Consider the following 16,559-nt stretch of genomic DNA (forward strand, 5'->3'; position numbering starts at 1 on the left):
TAGTTCTAAATCTTTTTTTTTTTTTTTTGTCTTTTTGCCTTAATAGGGCTGCTTCTGCAGCATATGTAGGTTCCCAGGCTAGGGGTCCAATCACAGCTGTAACTGCCAGCCTACTCTAGAGCCACAGCAATGTGGGATCCAAGCCGCATCTGCGACCTACACCACAGCTCACAGCAACACCGGATCCTTACCCCACTAAGCAAGGCCAGGGATCGAACCCTCAACCTCATGGTTCCTAGTCGGATTCATTAACCACTGAGCCATGACGGGAACTCCTAAATCTCTCTTTAAAAGGATGACTCCCAAATTTATAACTACAGTCCAAATCTCTAACCTGAAATCCAGAAAATAATTCAAACTGCCAATCTGACATTGTAGTCTAGCCATCTAACAGTATTTCTAACCTATATCCAAAACTGAACACCTGACATTCCCACAAAATACAGTTTTCTCAAATTTTTTCCTATGAATGGAAATTTCATGTTTCTGCAATTACCCAGGCCCTATGGATCTAGTCTAAGCCATCATCTTCTCTTTCCTGGGTTATTGGAAATGCTTTCTTACATACTTAAGTACATATGAACTTGAGTACATATGAACATATTTTTTCATCAATAATAAAAAAAATCATGGTGGTTAAGGAATAGATAAAAATGTCAAATATGTAAATACTTGACATTTAGGGCTCATTTAAATTTTTGTTTATGGAGAATATTCATATTTTGCAATACTTGATTTAATTTTATTTATTTTGTTACACTGTTTTCACCTTTTCATAATAATCTAGCATATTTTAAGAATTTTGTACTTGGAGAGGTATTAATGAATTGCACTCCACAGAAAGAAAAATTATAAAATTATTTCAGTGCTAATTTGATCTTACATGTAACATTACAGAAAGTATTTATAAAAGATGAAGACAGGAAACAAAGAATATATTCAAGGCTAAAGGACATTTCAACTAAATTACCGAAGCTACTATAATACTATCTTGCTTAATTTGGCTCAAAAACAAGGAAAATTGTTAATGATATAAAGGTAGTTTAGAAGGCTGATTTTTTTTATTTAATCATTTTAAAATGCTGACATTCTAAAATGTGTAGCTATATTTGATATCAATTACCATAAAACATATACAGTTTTACTGTTTTTCGCTTTTGTTTTTATTTTGAAGACATCTTTAATCTTTTTGAAAACAAAAAGTTAGGTCAAATGCAAACAATAAGCATTTTTTGTAATGTAATTTTAGTTGGCTTTAAAATCAGTCCTACTGTTTTTGACAGAACTTCGTTGTGGTGGGTTATAGAATTGCGTCATTGATAATTAAAGGAAAACTAAATCTAAGTATTAAAATCAATCGTCTTTTTTGCTTGCCTAGGCAATATAACTCATGTGTATAGACCTGTGAAAAATATACATACATTATAAATGTTTAATACAGCTGAATTCATAAATAAGTTCATTTTTACTTTATTTTTGAACAGTTCAATTTTAAGGTAATTTCTGGGGTTGAAAAATATGTATGTTGCGTTTTTCTAAATGCAGGACTATCACTATTTTCCTTAGAATCTTACTCCTTTATATGGCCAACAAAGCAAAGCTTTTTATTTTAATGTCATAAATTTCAATAGAATAGGATTATACCATAGTCCAATAATAAGGTAAGTACTTCAAAAATGAATTTTATATTCAGAAATATATTAAAAAGAGAAGACACTTTAAATGTTGGATATCTTAAATTCAAACTATATTGTATTTATACTTCTTTAAGAAAGTTATATTCATGAATATCACAAATGTCAACAGTGAGAGTCTAAAATATAGAAAGGCACTATTAATGTCATATTAGACTTGCCTTTTTTCCCATTATTACGTGGGCTTGGTGTTTCTCCCTCATTGTCTTCATAACATTGAAAACAGACAAGAGTGATTAATAATTAAGGTCATTAACAACCCAAATAAAAGCCAAGCACACCACAAAAGATGACATCACACATCATGGCAACAAATTCCATGCACAAAACATGACACTTCACATTAATGAACACAAGAGTAAATTATACCCTTACTATCCTATAAGAAAAATAATACAAGCAAAAGTAAAATGAGGAATCATGAGCCATTTTATAATAATTTAGGAAGATTATAGCTATGTTTTACAGCAGTTTTCATTTAATAACTAATGTAATTTACTAAGTTTATTTTAAGAATCAAGCACAGGTGACAAACTGGTTCAATAAATAGGCTTCTTAATGAAGTCAAAAAATAATATAAGTGATATTAACAATTGCTGAAGTCCCCAAACTCATGATATCCTTGATAATGACTTTACCACAGAAGTCAATTCATGAACAGCATGAAAGCCTCAGTATTTGTAAGGACTAGTGTGAAACATATAAGAATGCTCAGACAGAGAAGCATTAACTAGAGAGCTAAATTAAAATGAAATTCATTCATATAGGATTCCTTAAAAATGTTATTCCTATAGCATTTCAGGAAGATGGAAGGATGTGTGACATTCTAGTAGTGTATGAGATACTCAGAACAGAGATAGTTATACCTTTCCATAAATATGCATCTAGGAGTTCCCGTCGTGGCTCAGTGATTAAGGAATCCAACTAGGAACCACGAGGTTGTAGGTTCCATCCCTGGTCTTGCTCAGTGGGTTAAGGATCCTGCATTGCCGTGAGCTGTGGTGTAGGTCACAGGCACGGCTCGGATCCCATTTTGCTGTGGCTGTGGTATAGGCCGGTGGCTATACCTCTGATTAGACCCCTAGCCTGGGAATCTCCATATGCCACAGGAGCGGTCCTAGAAAAGACAAAAACAAAAAAACACAAAAAAACAAAACCATATATATATATACCTAAACTTGCCTTTGTTTTCATTACCAGATGTACTCTGATGATTTTTCTCATAACATTTGAAAATAGTTACTAATTATTAGTAATTGCAGTAAGAGGTCTCTGTCTTAAACTACAAACACCATTGTAAGAATGCATCCAGAAAATTTTAGAAAAAATTTTAGAAACAAATTATAACAGTTTCTAAAAGTTTCAAGACCTAAAATTTTAGAATTCATATTCTGCTCTGTATTTACTCATAATTTACCTCTAAAAAATCAAAATTGTTGAGAGAAGAGGCTAGGACTCCAACATAACTTGTATTCGGCATAACACATGGTAAAATACAGTGTTTTGGTAGATACTCAATAAACATTTTTGAGCAAATATATGAACTGAATGTAAACCAGGGTTAAAGAATAAGTATACATCTTAATCAGAGGCATTGCCTATAACTTCAGTTTGATTGAAACAATATGGAGAATGTTTAAATTGGTATTAGACATTCTGATATATTTCTCCATTAATAAAATTAAGTAATAACTCTAATATTAGTACTAAAAAGCAATCTGTCCTTTATTCTGTGTTTATAATTTTGGAGCCTAAAGTCTTACATGAAATAGAAAAGTCATACTTCTGAAACATATGATTAATATTTTAGGCACACGGACAGACCTGCCTTGACCTCTTCACCCTGCTTTTCTCCCCCCTGCTCTTCCACATGACCCGTCTCTTCATTAACTTCTGTATTTGTACAAGTAAAAGTAAAGAAAAAGATAAGACCAGATATGTACATTTGCCACTTTTAAGTAAAACAAAAATTCAAATTATTCATGATATAATTAATAGTTTTAAGGAGATGAATAGATAATTTTTAATGAGTCTCTGACATGTTATGGAAATAATTAAGTATACTGTTAATAAATTACCGCACTGTCTCCTTTTCTGATAGCTTCGATTAGGAAAAGAAACTGGCCTATAAATATTCATAATATGTAATAACTGTAAAGCAGGCAAAATAGTTTGTCTATAAACTTGATATATTCTTAGAAAAATAATACTATTTAACTTTTCTTTTAGAGAAACAAAAAATGATATTATAAACTCATTCTTATTTTTATAAAATGCCAGTACATCAAAGTTAAGGGGAAATAATAATAATAATAATAATGCCTTGCAGTTGTTTAGTACATTGTACTTTCACTATATTGTTCCTATTTTCTTTGATTCTCAGACAAAGATGACTAATACTGTACCACTGTCAAGGCCAACATATATAAAGTTTTAAATTAATTTAATTAACAGACTAAAATATATTCCAAGTCAAAAGGAATTAAATTAGGACTGGCTCATTTTTCAGCTATTAAACAGGATTAGGAAATAAATCATTAATTTGATTCTAAAATAATGCCACTGAATTACAATGTCTGACAACTTTTTAAGAGGTAATCCAAATATAATTTGATTTACATCACTAATCAATAGTTTTAGGTTATGTACCTTTAACTTCAGTCAGAAGTTGAAGACTTCTAAAAGAGATACCTACATATCTCCTTTAAAGCTAAAGAAAATTACAGAATCATGTATTTACCAGAGTCTTCACATTAACATGTATGAAAACACTGCTAAAATCATCCATACTTTTAAGCAAAACAAGACAAACAAAACTCCCCAAATACTTTCATTTTATACTGGAAAGGATAAGAGGTTTTGACTCTCCTCTCCTTTAATATAGAAATGGAAAAGTCATAATTAGAAACATTAAAGGAAAACTATGGTTTTAACAGATTTTATAGGGCAAAAACCAGATAGTAAATAGAATGCTGACAAGTCTGTAAAAAACTTCCTTAATCCTGACTTTCAGTATCAGCTCTATGTCAGTTTTCTGCTACATTATTAGTACAAAGAATGGAGCAATTCATATCTCAAAGACTACTGCTACAGAGGATATTAAAACGGGATTTTGAAGACTATATTTCTGACATTATCCCAACAAATGATGCCAAAACTCTATCTTTACAAATTGTAGAAAAAAAATAATTTAATGGGGAAATTAAAAAAAAAATTGTGGGGAGAGGAGACAAAAATTCCATATGTATTAAAGAACTTTTCTTATGGACAATATTTTTAAATTTATACACTCCCATCTTCATATAAATAATTGAAAACTACAGAAATGCTGCTAAAATATTTTTATCGGAAAGCAAAACAAAGCAAAACTAATCACAACATTGCTGAGTTGTTTAAAATCATATTTCATTGTACATAGTAAATAAAAAGGAGCACAAAATAGGAAATAATAAATCATTCAACTACAACTAACAAGAACACAACTTGTTCTAAGTCGTTTAAGGCCAAAAAGTATTGCTGCCCAAATGCAATGCACTTAAAAATGTGTTAAATTAAGTAATAAAATATGAATTTTGCTATAAACATATATAGAATGACAAGATTATTTTAATGGTATCTTTTATACTATTTGAAATAGCTTTTCAATTTTTAAATAAATATATCATGTTCAACAAATATTTACTGAGGGTTTATAATGTGCCAGGCATTATTCTATGTGCTGGAGATTCATCAGTAAATAAAACAGTTAGTAATTCTTTAAAGTTACAAAGTCAGCTGCAGAATCCTCTATTCAGAAGAGGGATTGTTATTGTCCTGGTAAATGTCTAGCATTCCATGTATCATGACTCAAAATTTTCTCTTATGTAGAGTTGATAATAAAACTGTACATATTTAACTTTGATATACTATAAGCAGTCTTACTATGACATGAAAACAATGCAGGAAATACAAAGCACAATCACTATCTAAATCAACAACTTTCTTTTCTAGAAAGCCAAATTTAAGAATTAAAAGATCATCATAAATACAAAATAAAATATATGGTGATAAATATAACTAGATTAGGTATACATCCTCAATGACATAAACACAGACTGCAATTGATATTTTTGCTTAGAGTCCTGCATAAAACAGAATGCTGCTTAAAAAGCAAATTATTAAAAAGAGAAAAAACTACCTTGTGATTTAAAAGAAGTTAAATTCTTTGCATTCCTACTTAATTGAATCAAAGAAATTTAACTCTTTTGTATGTTTTCTATGAAAGTCAAATATTTTACCTGAATCACAAAACAAAATAATTTTAGTGTATATAAAAATCTATGAAATGGAGGGACATCAATTGCAGTTGGGTTTATTTTTGCTCACAGAGCCCCCCCAAAAGGCTGTCAGCACAAAACAAACCCTCCTTTATGTACAGACCTTCATAAGGTTCTATCTCCTTGACTCCATGGTCTAGGAAAAACAAAATAAAAATAAAACAAAAAAGGGAACCAAAGCACAGGGGTTAAAAACAACAGAAATTTCCAAAGGCACAGAATGCATCATCTACTAAAGAAAAGTTAAACGGTGACTTAAATATGTTTGTTTGCTTGATTTGGCAAAGCACATCCAGTTACCAAATAAAGGGACCATTAAAAAAATGACATTGAAATTATTATATTCTATCATCCATGCTTTTAGAGGGCCTTTATTTGAGAATTTATAGACGTCTGGGGATTATGTTCATTTGTGTATAAGCAAATAGTGCTCCTTATGCAAAATTTTGAAAGTATTAAAAATATCAGTACAACATGCATCTTTCTTTGAATATTCATGATTACCTTTTTCTGGTACTCCAGTTTTGAGAAGGATCATCATTGCTGTGCATCAGCTAACCAGTCCTTTGCAGTGTGTGAAAATTGATTTGGCTAGTTACTAATAAACTTTACATAACTATCAATAATTACATATACTTAGTTGTAGCAAAGAAATATTCAACTGCTTAACAGCATTGTCTTACTTTTTAAAACCTATTTATTAAAATTTGAAAAATGCGCAAGAGCAATGTTACTTTACCTCCCAATATTATACATTTTAAATGCAAAACATAATATTTGTAAATGTATTTATAAATATAATGACTAGCAAATGTAGCTACGGCATTCAATTAATGAAAGAAGAAAGCTAACACAAAGGTAGTAAAAAAAAAACTTGATTCACCTTAGTGTCCATGTGTACTTCCTATATGACATAATTAGAAATAAAACTTACTTCTCTCCAATGTTCCTTTTGGAGGAAGTTGTGGGAGCTGTCGGCCCCTTCGTCCTGCCACAGGAGTACTTGATGGGCTTGTTTGGACAGACCCAGTACGAGGATGAGACCTATAAGATACATCATTAATATTCATTTTCAATAGAATGAGTTAAATACTTTTAATACATTTGGTTCACATGATGCTGTATAGTGCAATTTTAAAAGAGGTTTAGCTGCTAATAAAAGGTTAGGAAAGTAGGACAAAATATGGATATTGGAATGATTATCTGAATAGCAAAAGATGTTTATACTTTTGTGTAATATGCATACAAACACAGATACATGCACACAAAATCCTACAGCAAAATGCACAGAATTGTTAATGTAAATTCATATTCTATCCATATGAAAGCAAGAGAAGAATTCTGCAGCTCAAATGTAATGCTTTACATTTCTTTCTACCACATTTCAAACTCTTAACACTAACCTCCCTTCCTCAATCCTAAGAGATTTTTACTCAGGCTTATATTAAATATCCCTTTATTAGAAATTATCTCATGAAACGAAAAATAAAATCCTAAACAATTCAAAATTCAGCTAAATAAGATATTGGTTAATATATGATATTAGTATTGATAGAAAGAAACTAAAAATCTAATTTTATTTATTGTCATTATGACAACTATCCCAAAAGTAATGTCTAATGGACACAAACAATTTCTCATTCTGTAGGAGAAGAACATGACAGTTATGAGGTGCATTATGTGGGGATTTACCCAGGACTCCTGATAAATGAGAAATCACAGAACAAATGCAGTCAGGACAGTTAATAAACAAATTACAATGGTAGCCACACACTATTATATCCGCTGAATATAAGTAGTGTGTTTACACTGAAAAGGTTAGTGTTGATTGTTATTAGTGATCAGCCAAGGATGGTAAAAGAGACCATTTAGTTGCTGGGAAAATAAAATGGTGTGCTGGTGGGGCAAAGGGGAAGTTAGTCTGATTGATTTATCTTTCACCTCGATAAGGCAGGTGAAGGAGGGGCAGATCTTCCAGTCATTAATGAAGGCATCGACCTCATGAGGTTTGTATCAGGACGCTCAGTGGATCTGGAGCGGGTGGTGGTCCGCTCTAGGAGAGGCCGCTGTTCTGTTGATCTGGATCTGTGATATGGCTGTCTATCTGCTGCTTCACAATCCCTGAAATGTTAGTCAAAAAGCAGCTCAGTTGATCTTTAGTGCCCTTCTGCTATTTTGTTATGATGCATCAAACTGATTTTGAAAAAGGTCATTGTTTAAAATTACTGAGTATGGAAAAAAAATTTCTCTTCCCCAACATATTCTGAGCAAATTCTCACTAAACTCTGTAAGAATTTCTCAGGAACCAACATCTGTCTTTGATAGCAATTCCCAGTGAAGACCATAGGAGTTGCTCAGGTATAATAAAAACAAAGCTCTCTGCTTTCCAAAATGAATTCCCTAAATGGAACATGTGAAACATGCGAAGTATTCTATTTGAAAAGAATTCAATGACTTCTCCTGACATTTTCAAAAGAGTAAAGAAAACCATAAAAGGACTAATTCTCAAGCCCCTAAAGGCTGTTTATTAGCATACCCACCAAGATATAAAAAAGTCTTCAGTATAGTCACGGTATAGTGAACATTCAAATGACAGAATCAAAATTTTATGGGAATAAATATAGTACAACTCTGCAGTCTGTAGTCATAATTTAACATGGTCCACACACACACACACACACACACACACACACACAATCACTGTACAGAACACTGATTAACCAGCCAACCTATGACATCTATCTCAGTGCAGTTTAGTGATGTCAAACAATATGATTCAGAACAATTATTAACTACTTGGAATAATAATGGATCTGAAACAATGTGATTTATTTGACTACAAATAAATCCAGTATCAAAACCTAATTCTTGTTGAAAGAAGTATACTTAAATTTAAGTAATCTATCAATATTGATTTTTGTGACCCTGTAGTCTGGCTGGCAAAATACTTTTACATCTAACATGTAATAAGTAAATATTTTCTAATATCAGCCCCACTATCTGTGAGACAACCCAAAAAACACTAGCGATGCCTCTAGAACTCCAAAGGAACATGTACTCCAAAGTAACTTCAAATGAAACTATTACCTGTGTAGCTGTAAGCACAGTAATAGAAATGCTTACATATATTAGATAATAAAGGAAGTGTTAGTCCTCCTCAAAACTAATGTATTAAGACTTTCATTTCACCTATAAGTTATTTCAATCTTATTTTTGATAATGAAAAATGCAAACAATTAAAGAAAAATAAGAAAAGGGCAGTATTTCCCAAACGTAAACGGACATCAGATTAAATGACTTTAGGAACTGAAATCTCGATGTACTTTACAACATATCTTGTGAATGATTATTTCTTACACTTTAAATTCATAGGGTAAGATATAAGTCAAATAATTTTAAACTATTTTAAGTCCATGTGTCATGATTGATTTTTAAGATAAGTTTAGTATTTTTTAATGTGTATCAAGAATATGTCCAAAAGGTGAGATTAAATGCAAATACATATATGATATTTAATTACTTGTCAAAGAGAGAAATGAAAAGGCAAGCTGATAGTAACAAACCATATTTCTATTTTTGTACCTGAAAAACTATTTTAGAGAGAGCACTTATCTTTAGAAATAAATAAGATCAATAGCTTGTCAAATGTTTTTAGTGTATAATATCTTTGTATATCATCAACACAAGACATAACGAGAATCAAAGGGATATATATATATCTTAGATTCCTTAAAACCTATTTTTTGGAGAGACCTATCTTTACATTATTTTCTAGTATCTTAAATTAATAATAAAATTATCCCATTATATAATATTCAGTAACAAAACTTTCTGGAATATCTATGACTATCCCAAAAGAAAATTAGCCTAATATTTCACTTCTGCAAAATTTGTTTTATTCTGACTCATCACTTCCATGCAGAAAGTGAACTATTAAGATATACACTCTCACTTTTTTTTTTTTTTTTTGTCTTTTTAGGGCCCAACCCGCGGCACATGGAGGTTCCCAGGCTAGGGTTCCACAGCAATGCGGGATCCGAGCCGCATCTGCGACCTACACCACAGCTCATGGCAACGCCAGATCCTTAACCCACTGAGCGAGGCCAGGGATCAAACCTGCAACCTCATGGTTCCTGGTCGGGTTCTTAACCACTGAGCCATGATGGAACTCCCACTCTCACTTATTTGACACTATATTTTTAATACTTGAAATATATAATCGTGAATGAGATCCAGAGAATTATTTCAAATGTGTTGCTGTGTTCTATGTCCTTGAAGGATATTATTGTTTTTAAAGTAAACAGGTTACCCTTCTGCAAATATTCCTTAAAAAAAAAAAAAACAAACCCTTAGTAAAAAAGCTGGTTGAATACTATAGTCAATGCTTTAAATTTAATTATATTTTACTCTCCATCTTCATAAATAATATGAATTATTTCTGCAGTGTGAAATGAAAATTGGCTAATAAGTGAAACACTAAAAAAAAAAAAAAAAAAAAAAACGATAGAAGGTAGAAATTTAGTGAGATCACCCATCACAGTTAAGGGGTAGGGAAAGCTACCATATTTTAAACTTTGGTAACACAGGAGAAGGTCAAGATATTCTGCTCCCACAACTGGGTAAGAAGAGGTCTTACTAGGTGCAAATAAGATTATGGCTGAGAAAATTGAAAGCAACAATGCCTATTAAGTTTCATATAGAACGCTCAGTCTTACAGCAGATTGTTAAGGAATTGAGATATAAAACTGACAACTTCCACCTAAATTCTTAGTGAGTTTTAATTTTAAAATGAAAACTAATTAATTTTGAATAGTAGCAACTGAGACATGGGAAATAATAGATAATCAACTGCAAGACATAAAATATTTGAGTACCCACCTAGGTTTCTGAACTTGGGAGACTTTATTTCAATATAAATAGTTTCTTAGTAACTCTACTTTTTATTTTATTTTATTTTATTTTATGCCTTTTAAAACATTATTCTAAAAAGGGCAGATACAGGTTTCACAGGATTACCAAAAAGCAAGCCATACAAAACGTTAGGAAATATTCATCTATATTTTTTTTTTTTTTTTTTTTTGGTCTTTTTGCCATTTCTTGGGCCACTCCTGGCAGCCTATGGAGGCTCCCAGGCTAGGGGTTGAATCGGAGCTGTAGCCACCGGCCTATGCCAGAGCCACAGCAACACGGGATCCGAGCCATGTCTGCAACCCACACCACAGCTCACGGCAACGCCAGATCCTTAACCCACTGAGCAAGGGCAGGGACCAAACCTGCAACCTCATGGTTCCTAGTCGGATTCGCTAACCACTGAGCCACAATGGGAACTCCCAAAATACCATGGTTTAAATAAACACTATGTGTACAGATGAGAATATTTTTTCATTCTGGTGCAAAATAGATTAATTTTCCTTGGGCATGATATCATGTTTTTGTTACAGAACATTTCTGTTCAGTTAAACATTAAATTCTGTAAGTTAGTTAAAAGAAAATGAGTTTATTCAAAAATAACAGCAATGGAGTTCCGGTGGTGGCGCAGTGGTTAACGAATCCGACTAGGAACCATGAGGTTGTGGGTTCGATCTCTACCCTTGCTCAGTGGGTTAATGATCCGGCGTTGCCGTGAGCTATGGTGTAGGTCGCAGATGCGGCTCGGATCCTGCGTTGCTGTGGCTCTGGCTACAGCTCCGATTTGACCCCTAGCCTGGGAACCTCCATATGCCACCGGAGCAGCCCAAGAAATGGCAAAAAGACAAAAAAAACAAAAAAACCTCCAAAATAACAGCAATATCTAGAATAGCCAAGTTAATATCAATCTAACACAAAAATGGTAATAACACATATATTGATGAGAGGAAGCAAGACATCTTTTAATGTAGAAAAACATATTACTATTATTCATAACACTATTTTATTATTGGAAAGAGAAATAAAGTGTTCTTATATCTATAGTAGTATTTTCTTAAAAATAGTCATTATTGGAAACAAGAAGATTATCCCAATTTTCCCAAGAAATTTAGGGACAAATAGAATATTTTATAATAAATAATATGTTGTATTATTAAACATGCACACACAGAAACATGTGAAATGTAAATGTCTTGAGGATAAGTTGAGTATTTTATTAAGTAGTTATAATTCTCATTATTAGTTAATTTTTACTTCAAAAACTGACAGAAACCAAACCACAAATAAGCAGGATTATTTACTCAGCAACAATTAATGTGCAGCAAATTAATACATCTTTAAAATATATATTTTCAAAGTCCTGAGATATAATACAGTTACCACTTTCTATCTACAAAAATCTTATTTTGCTAATAAGTAGCTTTCATTTTCAGTGGATGTTGATCTTGTCAACTGTAAAAAAATTCAAATTATTTCACCAAGGTACTGGCTCTATGTTTTCCCTTCCCATCTTCTCAAACATTCCATAAAATAACAAACTTTTTTTAAGGGCTGCAGCTGTGGTATATAGACGTTTCCGGGTTAAGTGTTAAATCTCAGCTGTAGCCTCTGGCCTCTGCCACAGCCACAGCAACACTAGATCTGAGCAAGGCCAGGGATCAAACTTGCATCCTTGTGGATACGAGTCAGGTTCTTAACCCACTGAGCTACAACAGGAACTCTGAAAATAATAAACATCTTAAAGATGAATCTTAAAGATGTATCTCTAAAGAACCAAATCATGCATTGTCATTGTCTGATATTAATAAATGTGATGAGGCATGGTACTCATTCTAGAATATCTCAGCATCACGTTTGGCAGTTTCATTGGTCAATTTTGAACTATTCACTAGCACCCCTTTTGTTTTGCTAGCTTTACATGGATAGTGGAAATTCCTCATGTATATTGCTGCCTGCTGCCCTTAGCTGCTACTTCATAATGTCAGTTCAAATCATATAGGGGTAGTAGTCAGAGAATGGATTACCCCCTTTCCAAATACACACACAGACACACACAGAACAAAAGGAGTGCACATTTTCAGGCATAAATACTATCTGCTTCAGTCACTAATGATGACATGATGTCTAATAGTAATTAAAAAATTACTAGAAACACCATAAGGCAATAAAAATATGGCCCACTGTCAAGAGACAAAGCAATCAAGAGAGCCCGACTCAGAGATGTCACAGATGTTGAGATTATCAGGTGGAGAATTTAAAATATTATATGACTGGTATGTTAAAGATTATATTAGAGATCTGGGATCAATATGGTGCAGGAGTAGGATGTGAAGTCCAACTTTTCCCAAAAACACATCAAAAAAAAAAAAATCTACATGTGGAACAATTCTCACAGAACATCTACCGAATGCTGACAGAAGACCTCAGACTTCTAAAAAAGGGCAAGAAAACCTCCACATAACTGGGTAGAACAAACGGAGGATAAAAAGAGAGAGAGAAGAGAAAAAAAGAAGTCAGGATGGGACCAGCACTACTAAGAGGGAGCTATGAAAGAGGAAAGGAATCCACACAATGGGGGGCCTCCTGACTGGTGAAGGCACCAGCCAGTATAGAGGAGAGTCTCAAAGCCTTGGATGAAAGCACAGCACCTAGTCTGAGGAGGGCAAAGCAGAGAGAGCACTACATAGACAATCAGTACAATCATCCAGCACATTACAGCCAAAGACCCTCGAATGGAGGCTGAGTGCTAAGGCTTCAGCTTTGGAGGTCAATTCCAGGAAGAAGACTAGGGTTGGCTGTGTGGAAACAGCCTTAGGGGGCTAGGGAGTGGTATGCCTCGGCCTAGGGGTGGCAGGAAGAAGCCTGGGCCTGTCAGAGAAGCAAGGTGCCAGTGTTGGGGAGTGCAAGAGGAGAGGGGTTTGACCACCATAGGCACTTATTTCTCTAGGCAGCTGGGTTTTCAGGCAGCAGGATAACTCTTGTGCATGCTACGGGGGTGGGTGAAAACTGCTGCAACCACCTTGGACTCCAGAGGGTCCAACTGAGGGTCCCATGACCAGGCACCACCTGCTGCCTCAGTAACCCCAGGTGTGACCACCATAGAGGGCCCTGCAACTGAGCACTGCCTATTGCCTCCACCTTCCTGGGAATGCATACATCCACTGTTGTATCTGACAAGGGTCTTGGGTACTGCTTCCAGCTCCTTGGGGGTCACTGCCACTGCTAAGAGCCCTGCAACCAGGTGCAGCCTACCACCCCCACCTCTCTGTGGGTTGCTACCACTGCCAAAGACCAGATGCCACCCACTGCCCCATCTCCCTGGAAGCACATGCAGACTGTGCACCTGCACACCCACTATCAAGCCTGCACACACTGGAGAGAGATAGTAAGCATCCAAACCATAAAGGTGTCCTCACACCAAAGAGTAGTAGACCCACACATGCTACCCAGGGACACCCCCACATAAAAATAGCCAGCCAAGACTACAGTAGATAATTTTTTCCCTAAATTCACAGAGAAAAAAAAATACATAGGCAAAATGAAGTTAAAAATATAGGAGAAGTCCTCTGAATGAGCAAATAAGGAAAAAGATCTTTACAGTCTGACAGACACTTAGTTCAAAAAGGAGATAATGAAAATATAAAAGCATTAAGAATGATTATTGATGGTAATGCAGATTACTTTAAAAAGAACTAGAAACAATATGGAGAAGCCAAGAAAAATTAGAAAATTAATTTGCCAAGACAAAAGCTAAAGGGATTGAACAGCACAGTGAGTAGTGCAGAGGAACAAATAAGTGACTTGGAAGACAGAATAATGGAAATCACCCAATCAGGACAGGAGATAGTAAGAAAAATGGGAAAAAGCAAGCAAGCAAGCAAGCAACATAAGAGATGTATAAGATAATAAAAAGCTTCCAATCTATACATAATAGGCATCCCAGAAGGGGAAGAAAGAGAAACGGACATTGAAAATATATTTGAAAATATTATGACTAAAAATTTCCCAAATATAAAGAATGAAACAGATATCCAGACAGAGATGGCACAGAAGGTCCCTAACAAGATGAACCCATACAAACTTATACCAAGACATGATAAAAATGGCAAAAGTTAAAGGGAAGGAAATGATTCCAAAGTCAGTAGAAGAAAAACAAAGAGTTAATTACAAGGGAACTCCATAAGACCAATGGCTTACTTCTCTACAGAATTGCTACAAGTGAGAAGAGAGTGATAATATATATTCAAACTTCTAAAAGGGAAAAATTTGGAACCTAGAATACTGTATCCAGCAAGACTATCATTTAAAATAGAAGGAGAAATAAGGAATTTCTCAGACAAGGAAAAACTAAAATAATACAGCAATACTAAAACTATCCTAAAAGAAATATTGAAAGATTTCCTCTAAATAGGAAAGTAAGAAAATACAGGATGGAGGAACTCACAATTGGAAAACAGTCACTTAAATAAGCCAGTATACAGATCAAACAGGGAACAATACTTTGTGAAAGTGATGATAAACACAAAGAAGAGCAAAAGGATAAAAATGAAGGTGTAAAAAATGACATCAAAATCATAAAATGTGGGGAAGGAGAATAAGAAAATCAGACTTTTTAAAAATGCGTTTGAATCTATATAACTATTAATCTAAAGCAAGCAGACACAGGGATTGACAAAAACCAAAACAAAAAACAAAACAAAAAAATAAAAGGAAATCATCAAACCACGAAAAGAAAAAGAAAGAAACAAAGGAGAAATAGAATCAATTGGAAAACAAGGTTTAAAATGGCAGTAAATACATATCAATAATTACCTTAAATATCAATGGACCGAATGCTCTAAGCAAAAGTCAGAGAGAGGCAAAATGGATGAAAAAACGAGTCTACAATATGCTGCCTACAAGAGATGCACCTTAAGGCAAGGTACAAGCACAGATTAAAAGTGAGGGGATGGGAAAAGATATTTCATGGAAATGAAAATGACAGGAAAGTGGGAATCACAATGCTCATATTAGACAAAACAGACTTTAAGACAAAGCCATAAAGAAAGATAATGAAGGACACTGGTGAATGATAAAAGTATCAATTCAAAAAGAGGACTACCCTCATCAACACACAAAACAAATACTAATGGACATAAAAGGAGAAATTGTTGGGAATACAATAATACTAGGAGAATTTAAAACGCCACTCACATCAATGGACAGATCCCTAGACAGAAAATCAATTAGGCAACAGACATCCTAAATGACACAATAGAATAGATAGATTTAACTGATATTTTCAGAATATTACATCCAAAAAAACCAGAATATACATTCTTTTCAGGTGCACATGTAACATTCCCTAGGATTGACCATGCACTGGGACACAAAACTAACCTCAACAGATTTAAAAGTATAGAAATTATTTCAAGCATTTTCACTGACCACAATGGCATGAAACTAGAAATCAACCACAGGAAAAACTGACTACATGGAGACCAAATAACATGCCATTAAAAAAACCAATGGGTCAATGAGGAAATCAAACAGGAAATTAAAAATACCCCAAGACAAATAACAATAAAAACAAAACCATAAAAAAATCCATGGGATGCCAAAAAAGTGGTTCTTAGAGGGAAGTTCATAGTGATTCAGGCCT

General features: G+C 33.7%; 1 protein-coding gene across 50 annotated transcripts in view; it reads right to left on the reverse strand.

The window, feature by feature from the left end:
* Window positions 1–16,559, reverse strand: part of RIMS2 (regulating synaptic membrane exocytosis 2) — a 617,675-nt gene that overhangs the window by 194,475 nt on the left and 406,641 nt on the right. For 26 of the 50 annotated variants that reach the window (XM_085021923.1, XM_085021921.1, XM_085021928.1 and 23 more), the window contains 2 exons: window positions 7,952–8,131; window positions 6,945–7,054 (listed from right to left, as the gene is read on the reverse strand). In XM_085021923.1, coding sequence (XP_084878049.1) covers window positions 6,945–7,054; window positions 7,952–8,131 — 290 coding nt within the window. Of the gene's footprint in view, window positions 1–6,113; window positions 6,147–6,944; window positions 7,055–7,951; window positions 8,132–16,559 lie in introns of all 50 variants that reach the window. The other 24 variants (XM_085021919.1, XM_085021931.1, XM_085021897.1 and 21 more) reach the window with 3 other exon arrangements.

Source organism: Sus scrofa, chromosome 4, assembly GCF_054392235.1.
Source record: "Sus scrofa isolate SSC_HxYL_T2T_F1_AM1 chromosome 4, Sscrofa_HxYL_maternal_Yorkshire_Landrace_v2.0, whole genome shotgun sequence".
Lineage (NCBI taxonomy): Eukaryota > Metazoa > Chordata > Mammalia > Artiodactyla > Suidae > Sus > Sus scrofa.